The sequence below is a fragment of the Rattus rattus genome, chromosome 6 (genome assembly GCF_011064425.1).
Source record: "Rattus rattus isolate New Zealand chromosome 6, Rrattus_CSIRO_v1, whole genome shotgun sequence".
Taxonomy (NCBI): domain Eukaryota; kingdom Metazoa; phylum Chordata; class Mammalia; order Rodentia; family Muridae; genus Rattus; species Rattus rattus.
In genome coordinates, this window is record NC_046159.1 from 11,926,676 (window position 1) to 11,942,658 (window position 15,983).

The 15,983-nt window shown below is 46.4% G+C and overlaps 1 protein-coding gene across 1 annotated transcript in view; it reads left to right on the forward strand.

Annotated features, from left to right (window-relative positions):
* Eps8 (epidermal growth factor receptor pathway substrate 8) overlaps positions 1-15,983 on the forward strand; it is a 63,858-nt gene that overhangs the window by 31,125 nt on the left and 16,750 nt on the right. The window contains exons 13-16 of the mRNA XM_032905509.1: positions 1,240-1,423; positions 4,854-4,987; positions 9,539-9,647; positions 10,509-10,652. Of these exons, the coding sequence (XP_032761400.1) occupies positions 1,240-1,423; positions 4,854-4,987; positions 9,539-9,647; positions 10,509-10,652 (571 nt within the window). The remainder of the gene's footprint in view (positions 1-1,239; positions 1,424-4,853; positions 4,988-9,538; positions 9,648-10,508; positions 10,653-15,983) is intronic.

Below are 15,983 nucleotides of genomic sequence, written 5' to 3' on the forward strand. Positions count from 1 at the left end.
ATTCATCCCATCAGAATATGTCACCCGTGGAAAGTGTGGGCGGCCTAGAGCACAGCAGGGAGCCAAGCTGGTGTCTCTGCAGTAGCCACTTCTGTGCCTTCAGATGGACTGAGAGCTTGTGTGAACTGGCCTCTCAAGGGCATTGGTTTAGGAGCTTGTGTGAACTGGCCTCTCAAGGGCGTTGGCTTAGGAGCTTGTGTGAACTGGCCTCTCAAGGACATTGGTTTAGGAGCTTGTGTGAACTGGCCTCTCAAGGGGTTGTTGGTTTAGGAGCTTTGTGAACTGGCCTCTCAAAGGCGTTGTTGGTTTAGGGCTTGTGTGAACTGGCCTCTCAAGGGCGTTGTTGGTTTAGGAGCTTGTGTGAACTGGCCTCTCAAGGGCGTTGTTGGTTTAGGAGCTTGTGTGAACTGGCCTCTCAAGGGCGTTGTTGGTTTAGGAGCTTGTGTGAACTGGCCTCTCAAGGGGTTGTTGGTTTAGGAGCTTGTGTGAACTGGCCTCTCAAGGATGTTGGTTTAGGAGACCTCTCAAGGGTGTTGGTTTAGGAGCTTGTGTGAACTGGCCTCTCAAGGATGTTGGTTTAGGAGCTTGTGTGAACTGACCTCTCAAGGGTTTTGGTTTAGGAGCTTGTGTGAACTGACCTCTCAAGGGCGTTGGTTTAGGAGCTTGTGTGAACTGGCCTCTCAAGGGTGTTGGTTTAGGAGCTTGTGTGAACTGGCCTCTCAAGGGATTGGCTGATGAGTGGGTGCTGATTGTGACCACAGAGTAGTTGGCGTCTCTTACTGATAGTGTAGCTGGTACATTTAATTTCTAAAGTTGGTCATCTGCTTCATTTTAGGAAAAATTTGCAGCTTTGAAAAATCATGCACCTTCATAATAGCCTCGGATGTCTCTATTTTCAAAGATCCCCCACCGTCTTAATGCCTGAAGGGACTGAGGGAGAGATGAACACTGGAAAGTTCTTTGGATGCCGCTGAGCCCCACACTTTAAATGCTCACCGCATTTCTATGCCCACGCACAAACGTTAAGCATCCTACATCCATGCTGGGCATCAGACTGTAGGGAAAGTTAAGAGCACATGGGAGCTGTGCAGAGCAGAATCGGTCTTTCAGGTTATTTGTTCGGACCACTGGCATAACTGGGCTTTCTTTCCTCTCCCAAGAAACAGAGTTGTTCTTTGTAGAAGAGAATTGTGGCTGAAAACCCATTATTTAACACACAAACGTGATGTCACCCTACAGAGCAGAGTGGCCGAAAGAACAGTTCATCCCACCTTACGTTCCGAGGTTCCGAAACGGCTGGGAGCCCCCAATGCTGAACTTCATGGGCGCGCCCACAGAGCCAGACATGTATCAGCTGGCAGAGTCCGTGGCCAACGCAGCAGAACACCAGCGCAAACAGGACAGCAAGAGACAGTCCACCGAGGTCAGTGTCCATCGCTCTGGTCTCTGTGGATGCTGTGATAGACAGTGGCGGGTCAGCACCCACTGAAGAGCGTGACCATTGGTGGGGTGCGTCTCTTCCCCCTACCCCAGCTGAGTCACTCTCTGCCCTGTTCTGTTCCTCAGGCCTCCCTGTCCCTTTTCTGTCAGGAACTTGCCCACACACACTGCTTACTCTGTTTTACCTGCACATCTATAGACCCTCAAGGCAGTTTCCTAAACTAGATCCTGTTGATCCTACGCAAGTTCTTCATGGTGCCATGATCCCTCCCTCCTCCTTCCTCTTCCCATCTCCGTCTTTCCCTCCCTCTCTTCCTGTCACCACTCTCCCCACCCCTAATCCTACTCTCTCCCTCTCTGTCACCTTCCCCTCTCTCCCTGGTACTGTAGCTACTGCTTCCACTCTCCTGCTCTCTCCTTCTGTTGGAATCTTCTGAATTGTGTAGAGGAGCCAGCGTTCTGTGGACTTCAGTCTTCTGACAAATGACCACAAATAATGGCACTGTGCCTGTACAAGGCCATACTGTGGATTTTATCTTTCAATTATTGATTAGGCTTTAGAGTATAACCCTGTCTACAGAGCAAACTAGAGGAATGAAATTGGGCATGTTATCATGTTCCTTTAAATGACTCGTGTGTGTGTGTGTGTGTGTGTGTGTGTGTGTGTGTGTGTGTGTGTGTGTGAATGTTTCTGGTCCTTTTGGAAAGGACAATTGAACAGTGTTTAAAACTGAACCAATTGTAAATGGGACGCTCAGAACTCAGGTAATCACAAGGTGAGGACTAGCATAATAAGGCAGCAGTGATTAGCGACTTGATACTTCTGAAGCCCAGGTCATTCATTCTCTCTTTGAAAATGTCTCTGAGGAGTGCATTTGGAATGTGGCAGACACAATAGGAAGAACAGCATTAGCAAACCCCAGCACAGTACGTCTCTGACCACTTTTAAGGAGAAACATACATGTAAGTTGAATTGCTTAAAATTGGTCCCTTGGACAAATTTGTTCTTTGGACAGTGATGTTATGTAGAAAACGTACTGTACTCTGTGGGCTGGAGAGGTGGCTCAGCACGTACAGAGCCTGTGTGTAAGCAGAGGACCTGTCACCCAGGTCCAGTCACGCAGCTCTCATGATAAAATCAGGCATGGTCTGTGCTCCTGGAATCCCAGAGCTCGGGGCAGAGGCAGGAGGAACCTGGAGCTCACTGACCAGCTATTCTTGCTCAGTTAGTCAGCCTCTCATTCAGAGGGAAACTGAAAAGGAAAAAAAAAAAAGTTAGGAGCAATAAAGGAAGGCCTTGATGTCAACCTGAACACACACATGTGTGCACTCACGACACACACATACTCATACGCCCATACACGCGCCCTCACAAACACAGATTTTTTTTTTCTCTAAAAGGCAATCTGTTGCAATCCAGAACTTCAATAACTAAAACTAACAGAGTTGTTTGAAATCCTCTTTCTGTGAATGTGACCGTTTCCCCTCCGGCTGTCTAAAAAGGAAGGCTAGACTGCATACCTGGCCTTTCCACTAAATGGCTGATCATGACGACGTCACACAGGCTGAGTCGCACATGTCCCTGTCCGCGTTGGATAGTTCAGACCTCATGACTGTGATTTTTCCTCCCATTTAGAAAGCAGCCGTACTAGGGAAGGGAGTGATGTAGGCACATGGGAAATTTATTTGGTGTTGCCACAGTTGCCATAATTACTTCTGGCTGCTTTCAAGTCCTAAAACTGCCCTCCATGTGGAATTCTTACCTTATGCTAGAAAACATAGCACTTAATAATGCGTGCCCTGGAAATTCACACCTTTGTGAGTTTTTTCGCAGTGTTGTTTAAAGAGGGAATGGGATGAGTGCTCTAGGCTGTGAGTGCCTATGTATGTCTACTCTGAACACGTAACTTTAGAAGAGTTCTTGAGGGTCCTCCCTTGTCGTGAGCTGTCATCCTCCTGCTGTAAAATATTCCCCACTTTATGATTTAAGTGCCCATTCAGAAGCCGACAGGGATAGGACGAAGGGTGCGTGCCAGGTTGAGATCTTTCGTGAGCAGCGCAGAGGGCGCCAACCTCGAGTGCATCAGAAGCATGATCCTTGCAGGGAGAGAGACTTTATTAAATTTTGTTGCCACTAGAATAAATGCACGTACGGCACATCCTGAGTAATTTCAGGATCTGGTGCTTTTGGTTTGTAATGGAAAGGCGTCGGCGACGCGGAGTGATGAGTGTGGACAGCAGCGTCAACTTCCCTGCCTCCTCTTCTGACCCCGCAGCAGCCTCACCCAGGCTGTGTGGCCACCACTTCGTCACTCTCCCTTTCTTACCTCCTCCCCTTCGGCATGCCCAGTCATTCTCTGTGACTTGTGACTTCATCCTGGCCAGGAGCAGTCCTGTCCAAGAAATGGGCAAAAGGTGGGATGAGTCTTGCAGTTTCTGGCCCCAGTTGCTCAAGACTTTGACTCTTTTTTTAATGACCTAATTGAATTCTGTGTCTCTGCCAGCTCCCTGGGAAAGGATTCGTGTAGTTGACTGGTCCTAGGTGTTTAAATGGCCGGAAAACATGTTTATATTTGTTTGTGAGGCTCTGCTCCCTCATGTATTCCAGACGGGTATCTAATTGTGGATTTTGATATCCACACTGGCCCACTGGAGACATTGCCTGTGGATGAAGTCGGCCTCATTCCTACCAGCCTTTCTGGTAGAATTCCCTGTAGTTCTGTTTAGCTTAGATGCTTCCCAGACCTTCCCAGTTCACATAGGTTGTCCCAGTGAAGCCATAAATAGTGGAAATCCAGGGAATCCTCCTGCCTCAGCATCCATCACACTCTCCCATGTCTTTTTTTTTTAAACATTCAGAAACCACATGAAAGCCGGAAGTGACCTTTTTGGTTGTTTCCATCGGAGCATGCCCCCCCCCCCGCATGCCTTTAAAGCCACCACGCTCAAAGGTCACGGACTTCAAGTCTCCCTTGGGAGCAGCCAGTAGATCATAACAGTGTCAACCACTGGGGACAAACTGATTACAGAATTGTCTTCTCCTGGACTCCTGACTAACAAGGTCAAGTTTTTTGGTAGCATCTGTTTCCTGTTAAAGTGTTCACAGTAGCCATTTGTAGCAATTCTAAAGTGGTGTGTGGGGTACTTTTTAAAATGAAAGAAAGAAAAAGCAGAGTGATACAATTCCATTATAATACAGAACAGAGAATTTACGTGTGATGATACTAATTTCACAGGAGTGTTAAATGTGTTCCTGAAATGGGGAGCAAAGGCTAAAGGTCGTCCTCGAATTCATTGTTCAGTGCTTAAAGGCTGTCTAAGATCAAAAACATCTGTCGTTGAAATTCTTCCATTTCCTCCTGATTTTATAAGATTTTTGGAGTTAAGATTTACCCTGTACGTCTGTCTTCCAGCATTCCAGCATGTCCGACTATCCTCCAGCCGATGGCTATACGTTCAATAACAGCATGTACCACAGAGGACCACATGTGGACCAAGGGGAGGCTGCCCCGGCTCTCAAGTCAACCCCTAATCGCCATGTAGATAGGTAAGTAACACTTTGGAGCACTCTGGGTCACTGAGGGTGACTCCGGCTCTAACAGGAGTGGGGGCAAGAGGGTGGGAATTGCTTTGTTCTCTCAAGGTTTTATCTGTTAGTGATTGGATAAGATTTCTATCATTCCTTACGGACCTGGTTTTCATAGGCAGGAGGGTGACTTCTGCTATTTTAAAAGATACTCGGACGGTAGTCTGGACAGTAGGAGGAAGGAGCTGTCTTTGAACTTGGCTGGTTGGTCCATTAGTTCCCACCAGAGAATCACTAAAGAGCTCCCCCAGGCTGAGGACAGGACTCTGAGCAAAGGACTTGCTGCCCAGGCATGAGGACCCAAGTTCTGATTCCCAGAACTCACATGGACTGGACACATTAGCACGCCATCTGTAAGCACAGAGCTCCTTCAGTGAGACAGGAGCTAGAGACAGGAGGATCCCTTAAAGCCCGAAGGCCAGCTAGCAGACAAAGCTCTACACCTACACTGCCATGGCTGTCACTCGCCCACACTCACTCCAGTGACAAAGTGTCCTCAAAGAGCTTCCCAGCTCAGTAACCTAGGAAAGAAACAATTTCTACCGTTTTTACATCTAGCAAAGACTAAAAACAAAATATAAAGCCTGAATATAACCCCTCTTGTACACAGGCTATTAGAATTGTTAGAATAAGCCAGGCGTGTCAGCATTTGCCTATAATCCCAGCGCTTGAGTTGGCTGAGGTGTGAGGATGGTGAGTTCAAGGCTGTGTAGAATGTTATTGGGTAGCCTGGTCTATGGTGTGAGACTCTATTTCTCTCTCTCTCTCTCTCTCTCTCTCTCTCTCTCTCTCTCTCTCTCTTTCTCTGTGCACATATGTGTGCGTGTTTGTGTATGTGTGTGTTTGTGTTTATGAATGTGTATGTTTGCACTAGATATAATTAACTGTTTAAATAGAGGCAGTACCGGGGCTATAGTGGATGGAAGGTGTCCCAGCACGCACTTCTTCCTCCATAAGGAGTTATTACCTTCAATTTGTTATTTCTCTTTAGAATCTGAGGTATAGCTAGGATGTAGCTCAGTCTGTTCGTTGCTTTGATCACCCAGCATGCATAGGGTCCCGGGTTTAATCCTCAACACCACAGAAAACCAACAGGGGCACATGCCTGGAACTCAAGCACTTGGAAGTGGGTCAAGAGGGTCAGAAGTTCAAAGCCAACCTGGGATGTGTGATGCCCTGTGTGAAAAACAGTGGGAGGGGCTTTGTTAAGGACGGCAGAGGGTGGTCCCTGGACGTTCTACCAGTGTCATTTTGAGTGTACCGTAACATATTAAATGGAGTTCAAAGAAAAGTCACTAGTGAAGTGGCCAACATATAAACATGCCTTAATTGTTTTTAAAAGGCAGTTAGTGAGTATGGAGGTGGCTCAGTGGATAAGGCACTTGCCCTGCAAGTGTGGGGAAGGGAGTGCGGATGCTTAGAACCCATGTATAAGCTGAGCAGATGTGGAGGCCGCTTACACCTCTAGCATCTGGGAAACAGAGACAGGGAACCCCCAGGGTAAGCTAGCCAGCTAGACAAGCTAGAACTGATGAGCTCTGGGTCCAGAGAGAGGCTCTCCCTCAATCTGCAGTAAGAGGGCAATGATAGAAGACAACACTAGATATCAGTTTCCATAAGCACGTGCACAGGTGTACTTAGCCTTACATGTGCACATGCCCTGTGCTCCGTCAGGCCTCAGTAAGCACAGCTTTGGTGGAGTCTGCAGACACTGCAGTCTCAGAGTCTGGAAGGTACAGTGTCACCCATGGTTTAGCCTCTGCCATCGACTGTGGGAGTGTGACTCAGTGTCCTGTAAAAGTTCGCCCTGTTCCCCGTGAGCTTTGTGGGCTCTTGGCGGCCTGTGCCTTTTGATTTATTCATTCAACCTTACCTTTAAAGCTTGACTCAGAAAGTTAAAGTGACACGCTTCCTGGAACTTATTGAAGTGCAACATAAATTTAGAAATCTACAACAGAGACAAGGATTGTATGAACTTTAAGGACTAACATTGTGATTGGATTCCAAGTTTTGCCCTTGAGCATGGCCCTGAGCTCAAGGCTGATACTCGATGAGTTCCAGACCAGCCACAGCTACTAAGGAGATCCTGCCTCAAAAGCAAAATTAAAGCCATAACAAAACCACTGAGCAGACGCAGAGGCAGTGGGAATTTCAGGGTTTGCCTGCCTGACCAGCCACACAGCTTAGCAGTCAGCCACAGCCTTTCAAGCAAGCAAGCCCGCCCCATGGCATGATGGGTGAGTAATAGAAACTCACTCAACACCCACTGCGTTTCTTGCTCGGAGAAACAATTGCATTTAATGGTAATCCTAGCAATAAATCAGGACCCTTGTGTGTATCACAGCAGATCAGGATTTTCTGATGGCTTTTGCAATAATGACGTGCTTTCTTTGCAACACAGAACATCAGTGGTCCCAGCCACGGCCATCCATCCCAGTTTATAGTGATCCCAGCCGAGCAATGGCATCAGGATAGCCCAGTCACTCACTGACTGCAGATTCTTTACCTGGTCCATTACGACCCTTCTGCAGCTGCCGTCTCTGCCACGGTTGACTAGAGGTTTTTAATATACCGAGTCCCGTAGACACAGATAGCTGCAAGTTTTCTGTTCTTTCTTAGAATACAGTCTACTCACCTCTTATCTGTGGTGGTTCTTTTGCACATTATAGAAGAAAGAAGCAGGGAAAAGAAAAGGGAAAGAGTGGAAATTACTATTTTCCTAACTTTTGGGGTGGGCGGATCTCTTTATTCCCCCGATTAGAATCTTAATCTGATGTAATATATAAGCTATGTATATCTTAATATATAAACTATATATATCTATATATATGAGCTAGCTAGCAGCAGAACTATCCCAGTCCAGGAAGGGATGTAGAACCCGAGAATTTAACAGGCTTTAAACTGTGACTATTCATAACGTATCAGTAGCATAAGCTACCTGTAATCTCAGCATCCAGGAGTCTGGTACCAGAGGGTCCGGATGAGGTGGTGACAATTCTGGGCTATGCAGTGACTTCTACACCATCCCGTACTAGAGTTTGGGACCTCATCTTAAAAACCAAACCAAACTTGTATAATGTATAATAAGTAGTGGCCATAATTTTACTTTTATTTTAATATACTGAAGGCGGCTGGTAGTCAGCACAACCTAAAAGTCTTCCTTTGTTCTGGCCCCCGTGTCTGATGGAATTAGAGCCTGAGAGATGCTGCAGACCTGTGAAAGGGTCAGCCTGCTTCTGTAGCTGGCCTCTGCTGGCCCGTCCATGCCGGAGGACCTGGATGCATGGCCTTCAGTCTCAGACTCTTGATTTATTTTTCATAGAGATTTGTGAGGAAATGTAGAAACGGGATTGGAGGAGGTCAGGGGATCATTCAGACTCGGTGTTATCATTTTACTATTGAACCACTGTGCCAGAAATGGGGGGGGGGTGCAAACACTGTTTACTGCTTGACATTTTATTGTACGGTGTGAAGAAGTAATGTCCAGTACATGGTTAAATCTGCTAGTGCTCATCATTGGAAGTTGCATTTGGTTTTTAAAGAAAATATCTTTTAAAAAAAATGGAGCCCATATATCAGTTATTATAATTTAAAAAGCTTATAGTGAGTTAGAAATTTTCTTCTTTGCTTGAGAAGGTTGCTGGCTGTACACTGGATGGACCCCTTCCTTTGCACCTTTGATAATTAGGCAAGGTTCGTTTTTTTAATGGTCCCTAGACATAATTTTAATGTGTTAAGTTGGTGATGAAAGGTTGCTTGAGTAAGGAAAGTCAGCGTGTAACTGAAGTTGTGCTCTGGGCCTTGTCTCGAGTCTCCTTTGACTCCACACCTAGATTCTGCTCCTTTCATGGTGGGGTGCTGACCATCGTCACCCGCCCGTGTGCTCTCTTCTCCTTCTTGAGATGTGATCTCACACAGTATAGGCTGATGTCAAACTCGATGTGCAGTCCAAGATGACATTGAACTCCTGATCCTCTTCCCTCAGCCTCTCGAAGTTGGGATTCTAGGCACACGACACCATGCCTGACTATAACATGTATATTAATAGACAGCTTACAGGTTTAGAGTCTAGATTTGGCCCAGTACCAACTAACCTTGGAATTTCACATCATTTTTTTGTTTGTTTGTTTGAGCAGTAGTTTGTTCCAAAACCAAACCAAACCAAAACAAAAAACAAAAACCACTTACTCATTCATGTGTGCCTGCCCATTCCCCCACCCCCATATGTGTGCTGATGGCGGTGAGGGGATATCACATCCTCTGAACCTGGAGTTGCAGGTGCTTGTCAGCCCCCAGTGTGGGGGCTGGGAATGGAACTCAAGCTCTACAAGAGCAGTGCCCTCTCTCAACTGCTGAGCCATCCCTCCAGCCCAGTTTGCTCAGGCAGACTAAGCTGCCGCCAAGGCATCCAGAGGCTTTCTGGGAGGATTGGACTGGCCCCTGTGTTACTTCTGCCCTCAGGTTTCAGACAAGCTACTAGAATGACAGAGAGTCCTTTCTTTCTTCTTGTAGAAATTATGACCCGGTCAAAACACAACCCAAGAAATACGCCAAATCCAAGTACGACTTTGTGGCGAGGAACAGCAGCGAGCTCTCAGTTATGAAGGATGATGTCTTAGAGGTAACTGATTCCCATGGTCTTAGTCCTCTAAGAAAGTAAATTTGCTGTGTTCAAGTGTGCATCTGAGCCTTTTGAAAGACATACTGAGGTCAAGAAATTGTTTCTTTGTACACAGTACATCTTGGGTATCTGTATCTCTTTAGAAGTGTTAGCAACTTAGGTTACCAGACCCCGTAACAGTGTTGCTTGGGCAAGTAAGAGATACTTAGGGCATGGTGGGACGGGCAAGTGCATTTCATGGTTTGCCTTGTTGTCCTTTCTTCTGGGATTCATTCATTTTGTAGCCAAGGCTGCTTATAAACTCAGTGGAGATGCGTCATGACAGTTTAACCAAAGAAATCATTTCCTCTTTGAGAACCCTAGCATGGACATCACTAGCACTGCATTTGGTAATTACATGGAGTGTAGCGTTTCTTAGGTCATTCAGAGTTCATTTCCTTGAATGTATACCATACATTTTGTCACAACACATTTTGTTATAAAATAGTTTCCCTTTCTATTCCACAAATGGAAACAATAGAACTTTCCAGAATGGCCATGTTATTGTCCTTCAAGTGCCTCCAATGAGGCAGGCACATTCTGAGGACATAGTATATATTTGCAGTAGGTTTGTCCAAAGACCTGTTTTATGCAAATATCAATAATAACAATAATCAATAATACCTCTTGGTATAATTGCTGAGAACTTCATTCACTCACATGCTTTAGTTCATTATCAGAAGTAAAAAAAAAAAGAAGAATTTTTTTTTTCTCGATTGAAATTGAGAAATAAAAAGTTGAACATTGTCTGTGCGTGGGTGTATGGGTTTTCTTATGGGTTTTCTCATAGAGACTGCTTCTCCGTTCTTTGCATATTGACAGATACTCGATGATAGAAAGCAGTGGTGGAAAGTCCGGAATGCCAGCGGAGACTCTGGGTTCGTGCCAAATAATATTCTGGATATCATGAGAACTCCGGAATCTGGAGTGGGGCGCGCTGATCCCCCATACACACACACCATACAGGTAACGTGAGTTCCGTGCAAAAGTTAATATCAACAGATTTCCACGAACAGGAGGAATTCCATGCTTTCTGTGTGTTAATCACGTTGATCTTAATTAAGTTGGTTTTATCTTTGAGAGCAACTGAAGAGCAACATGGAGACCGTAGAGAGTGAGGCATGATTTTTCTGATTCATTTTCTAAGGAAACTGTTAAAATGTCCAGTAATAAGTTACTGCTCTTATGAATCCTTTTTCTATTACTACCAATTTGTAGTATTTCTAACAAATATAGATTTGTTTTTCTCTTTATCCATCAGTAGGCTGGGAGACTGCTGGAAGGTTCAACTCCATCTTTTACAGCCTTTGCCTCCAGAGTCTATCAAATGTTCGGTCTCTGGCCAGCCTTCAGTTCACAATTGGCATGCCTTAGCACATGCATGCACATATGTCCAGGGGTTACAGTGTTATTCCTGTACATTAAGGTTTAATGTATCTATGATATAGATGACACAGGACAGGTTCTTCCTCTGATCCCTGAAGACTTCCAGAGGCTCATACACACCACAGTTTCGGGGTTTTAGTGGCCTGGTCAACTCATCTGTTATGGCAGCTGTGTTTACTTGAGCTGGCTCCCTGGAGTGAGGTTATGCAATAGAGCTAGAATGGGTGGAAAGCTTCCATGTCTTAGGGACAAAATCCTAATTTTCAATGGTGAGAAAAACTCCATTTCTCGCTCCATTTTTATGTGATTTCATTAGCATCACTGACTTAAGTGCTGCTTACCTGGGCTCTGCTGTGGAGCAGTTCATTGTTGGTCAGCTCTGTTGAAGATGACAGAGTGTCCAGGCCCTGGATGGACCCGTTATCCCAGCTGCCACACTGAGTTATCTGAGCACCAGGAGCTCCTTGGGACACTTAAGTGTACAGCCCACCCCTTCCCAGAGCGATTTGGCCTTATTGGAGGCTCAAAGCCAACCGAACACCTAACATAAAGAAGTCTTATCAGTGGGTGCGGAAACACATACTCATCTTCCTAGCACTTGGCAGGTAGAGGCAGGAGCATTAGGAATTCGATGTCATCTTGGGCTCACAAAGTAAGTTTAAGACCTGGACTGTGTAAGGCTCTGCCTCAAAAACAAAAGAGAAGGGAAGACAAACCCTTGGTGGGTCTTGGTTGTTTGTTTGTTTGGTTGGTTGTTTTGTTTTGTTCCCGTTTTCCTGACATGACACATGTACTTACTTATGCCAATCATTTGTCATTAGCTTTTGATGCCAAAGAAGGAATTTGAATTATTCAAGGTATGGTCTGCTGTGTTTCCTGTGGAGTTTTGCAGTGATTTTTTTTTTCTGAACTTAATTTGCCTTACGTCTTCCTTTCCATTAGTTCCTACTTCTCTAAGTGTGAGGTGTGGTCTCCCGGTTTAATGATGTAATGATGTGAGGCTTCTGACAGAGGGTGAGCGCCCCTCCTCTGCTTTCTTTCTTGAAAGTGTCTTTTGTTTAATCTTATCCTTAATGGTGATGTCATATATGCTTGAAGTGTGTGCCTAAAATCCTGAGAAAGGAGTATTTGCCCTCTGAAAGAGTAAGGATTTTAAGCATTCTAACTAACGACAAAGTGTAGCTTGCACTGTTTATGAAGGATGTCCTCTGGGCATATTGGCAAACAGAGCCAAGAATTTCTAAGTTTACATGTTCAAAGCAACTACTCCAGTTGAATTTTGCTTGGGTGCATGATTCCTAGGAAGAGATAAACTGAGAATCAAGTAACTTAATTAAGCTTACGGGTAGTGTGTGTTACAAGCCTCTGTCTCCCAAAAAAAAAGTCCCACATATACTCTTTACCTGCTTGATACTTGGTCTTGCCTTTTACTTCACCTGTGACTCCTGCCCCAAGCTATGTGGTAGCTTCCCTGTTTCAAGCTTCCCTCTTGCTAAGGCAAACCCAAATGACTAGTACAGACCACAGGCAAAAATAGTACTTGGAGAGAACACACACACACACACACACACACACACACACACACACACACACACACACACACACATGCACATGTCTCTCTCTCTCTCCCTCTCTCTCTCTCTCTCTCTTCTCTCCCTCTCTCCCTGATTCTTTTCTTTCACAGAACTTCATCTTATTTTGTCAACTTTGACGCAACCAAGATTTTGTTTTTTAAGTCTTCAGAAGTTCCAGGAGTCTTTGGGGAAACTTTGTGTAAATAGAGGCTTGCATTTGCTGTAGAGGATTGCGTGTCCTGGCTGTTTCTCTTCTGAACTTTTCCACAGGCGCTGTAGATATGTATGTGGAAGAGTGCTTGTGGGCATGAGCTCTTTCCCTCCCTACCTCTCTGTCTTTGTCCTCCTTCCTGACCCCTGTTCCCCCTTCCTCCTCCTCTCTGAATGTGTAGAGTTTAGGGTAAGACCTATGATTGAAAGGAATCGAAAACTCTCTACTTGGGATCTCTGAGCTGAACTCAGTCTATCTGCATGATGTCACTGTGTCCTTATCCACCTGCTATGACATCACTGTGTCCTTACCTACCTGCCATGACATCACTGCATTCTTACCCACCTGACATGACATCACTGTATCCTTACCTACCTGCTATGACATCACTGTGTCCTTATCTACCTGCCATGATATCACAGCTTCTCTCAAGAGATTCCTGTCCGTAATGAACTTGTACTAGTTCTGAAAAGATGAAGGGAATAGGATGGGAAAGAAAACCCCTCAGAAACATCCCAGTCAATTACCCATCTCTACAACAGCATCGCAGAGACCTGGTCTCAGAGCACCTCTCCCATTCACTGTGTGTTGAGAACAGTCACATGCAGGCATTGTTTCTAGAATGACTTTTTTTTTTGCCCAATGTGTCCATTTCTCACACTTTCTATGTCCCTTTTCTCAATAGTTTAGGAAAACAGTATACATTAGGCAATGGACTGGCAAAGTGGGTGTTTTGTGAGTGGCAACCTCAGACTTGGATGTGAACTGCTTCTCTCCCTCGTGGGTGCTTTTCAAATGGCCTCACTTGTCATTCTCATTTTCATCCCCTTCCCTCTCTGGTCCAGAAGAATTCTGGGAGCAGTTCAGGTGTAGGCTCAAGGCCAGTGCTTGCCCACTGCAGCACCCTTTGTCTGGGTCTGTCCTGACAGCAGGGGTCCTCACACCTGGGGCAGCACAGAATAGGTGTTGAGTTCTCACCTGAGTCCCTGGGGCTCCTTCATAATCCTCACATTTGCAGTGATTTTAACAGCTCTCCAAAAGCAGATTCCCCACCCCCATGGCTTTGCCAGGACTTTTAAAATAAAAGAGAAGACATGAGATGGAGACTTTACAAAAGTATTTGTGTGTTTGTAATGTGTGTGTGTGTGTGTGTGTGTGTGTGTGTGTGTGTTTGTGATATGCGTGTGATGTGTGTGAGTGTGTATTTTTGGTGGTAGTAGTGGTGAGTGTGTGCATGTGTGTGTGTTTGTGGTGTGTGGGTGTGTTTTTGTGGTGTGTGTCTGTGTGTTTGTGGTGTGTGTGTGTGTGTGTGTGTGTGTGTGTTTCAGTGAAGCTACAGAAGAGGGGAGTATGTGCTTTTGATAGGCACAGAAGAGCAGCCTGGCTTTCTGTTAAAATGAAGATCACCCCAAGGCCTTTCCTCTCTTATCCGGGCAACAGATGGCCCCAGACTGCTTCCCTTCCATCTGGAGTCTTCTGCCACATAAAGTGTTTTTTTTCTTCCAAATAATTTTTTTCTTGATTCCCAGGCTAGTACTGGTCATCTCCTGGAAGGACCATTTCCCATGGGCTCCCTGCTGTGTGAGGAGCAGAAATGACCTCCTCCTAATCTTATTTCTAATACACACAGCTGGGCTAAACAATTTTTTGGGTATTGTTAAATACTGAGTTTATGTGTGTGTTATTTCTTTAGTTTTCCCTGCTCCACCAAGGTGGGGGGGTGGGGGAGCAAATAATGAACAGGGTCCAAGCAACAACTGTCAGGTCTTGTGAAGCATCACCGCCACCACCGCCACCACCTCCACCGCGCACCTCCACCTCCTCCCTCCTGCCCGCCGCCCCCACCGCCACCACCACCACCACCACCTCCACCACCACCACCTCCACCTCCACCACCTCCACCTCCACCACCACCACCTCCACCACCACCACCACCACCACCACCACCACCACCTCCACCTCCACCACCACCACCACCACCACCTCCACCACCACCACCACCACCACACCACCTCCACCTCCACCTACCACCACCACCCCCCCACCTCCACCACCACCACCTCCACCTCCACCACCTCCACCACCTCCACCTCCACCACCACCTCCACCTCCACCACCACCACCACCACCACCACCACCTCCACCTCCACCACCTCCACCCACCACCACCTCCACCACCCACAATCACCACCTCCACCACCACCAGCACCACCACCACCACCTCCACCACCACCACCACCTCCACCACCACCACCACCACCACCACCACCACCTCCACCACCACCTCCACCACCACCTCCACCTCCACCACCACCTCCACCTCCACCACCACCACCACCACCACCACCTCCACCTCCACCACCTACCACCACCTCCACCACCACCACCCCCACCTCCACCTCCACCTCCACCACCACCACCTCCACCACCACCACCACCCCCCGCCCTGTTTCTTGGCTGGTATGGAATTGTGTGGAAAGCCTACTCTGGTGCTGGTGCAGATTCTTGCCTTGGTTTTGTGAGTAGCCAGCTGTGAGCCTTTAGACATAGAATTTTGTTTTTCTCAGTTCCTGTGTGCTTGACTGTGGACAACAGAAACTCCTACAATTCTCATCCTCTGTATACACGTTAAACTGCCTTAAACTGAAGGTGGAAATCGTTTCTAGAGGCGACCGTGAAATCACCAGCAGTATTGACTTCAGTCCACCTCGTTCATGTCTTGTTTAAACTCATTCCAAATGCTGAAATAGCGTTGGACAGAGAACGGCCATCTTCTTACCATCACTTCATACTCTTCAGCCAGGCCAGCTTCCTTTTAATACTCTGTATAAAAGTTGTTGTCAATTATTTACAGAGAATCCTGCCCCATTAGTTAGAGGCAGGGTTCTTAAACAATAAGGATGGCCATCATTTTTGTTAAGTAAGCATATGTGCATGGTGTGTGTGTGTGTGTGTGTGTGTGTGTGTGTAAATACACATAATGTTAAAAGTGCACACACTAGGAAGTAAAATCATCACACAAGTGAAAGAGTGAGCAGAGCGTCTCACACAGCTGCCCGCCCCCAACAAGAGAAGCCGCAGTCCGCTCACTGAGCAAACCCGACTCTAGTGCGCCATTACCAAGTA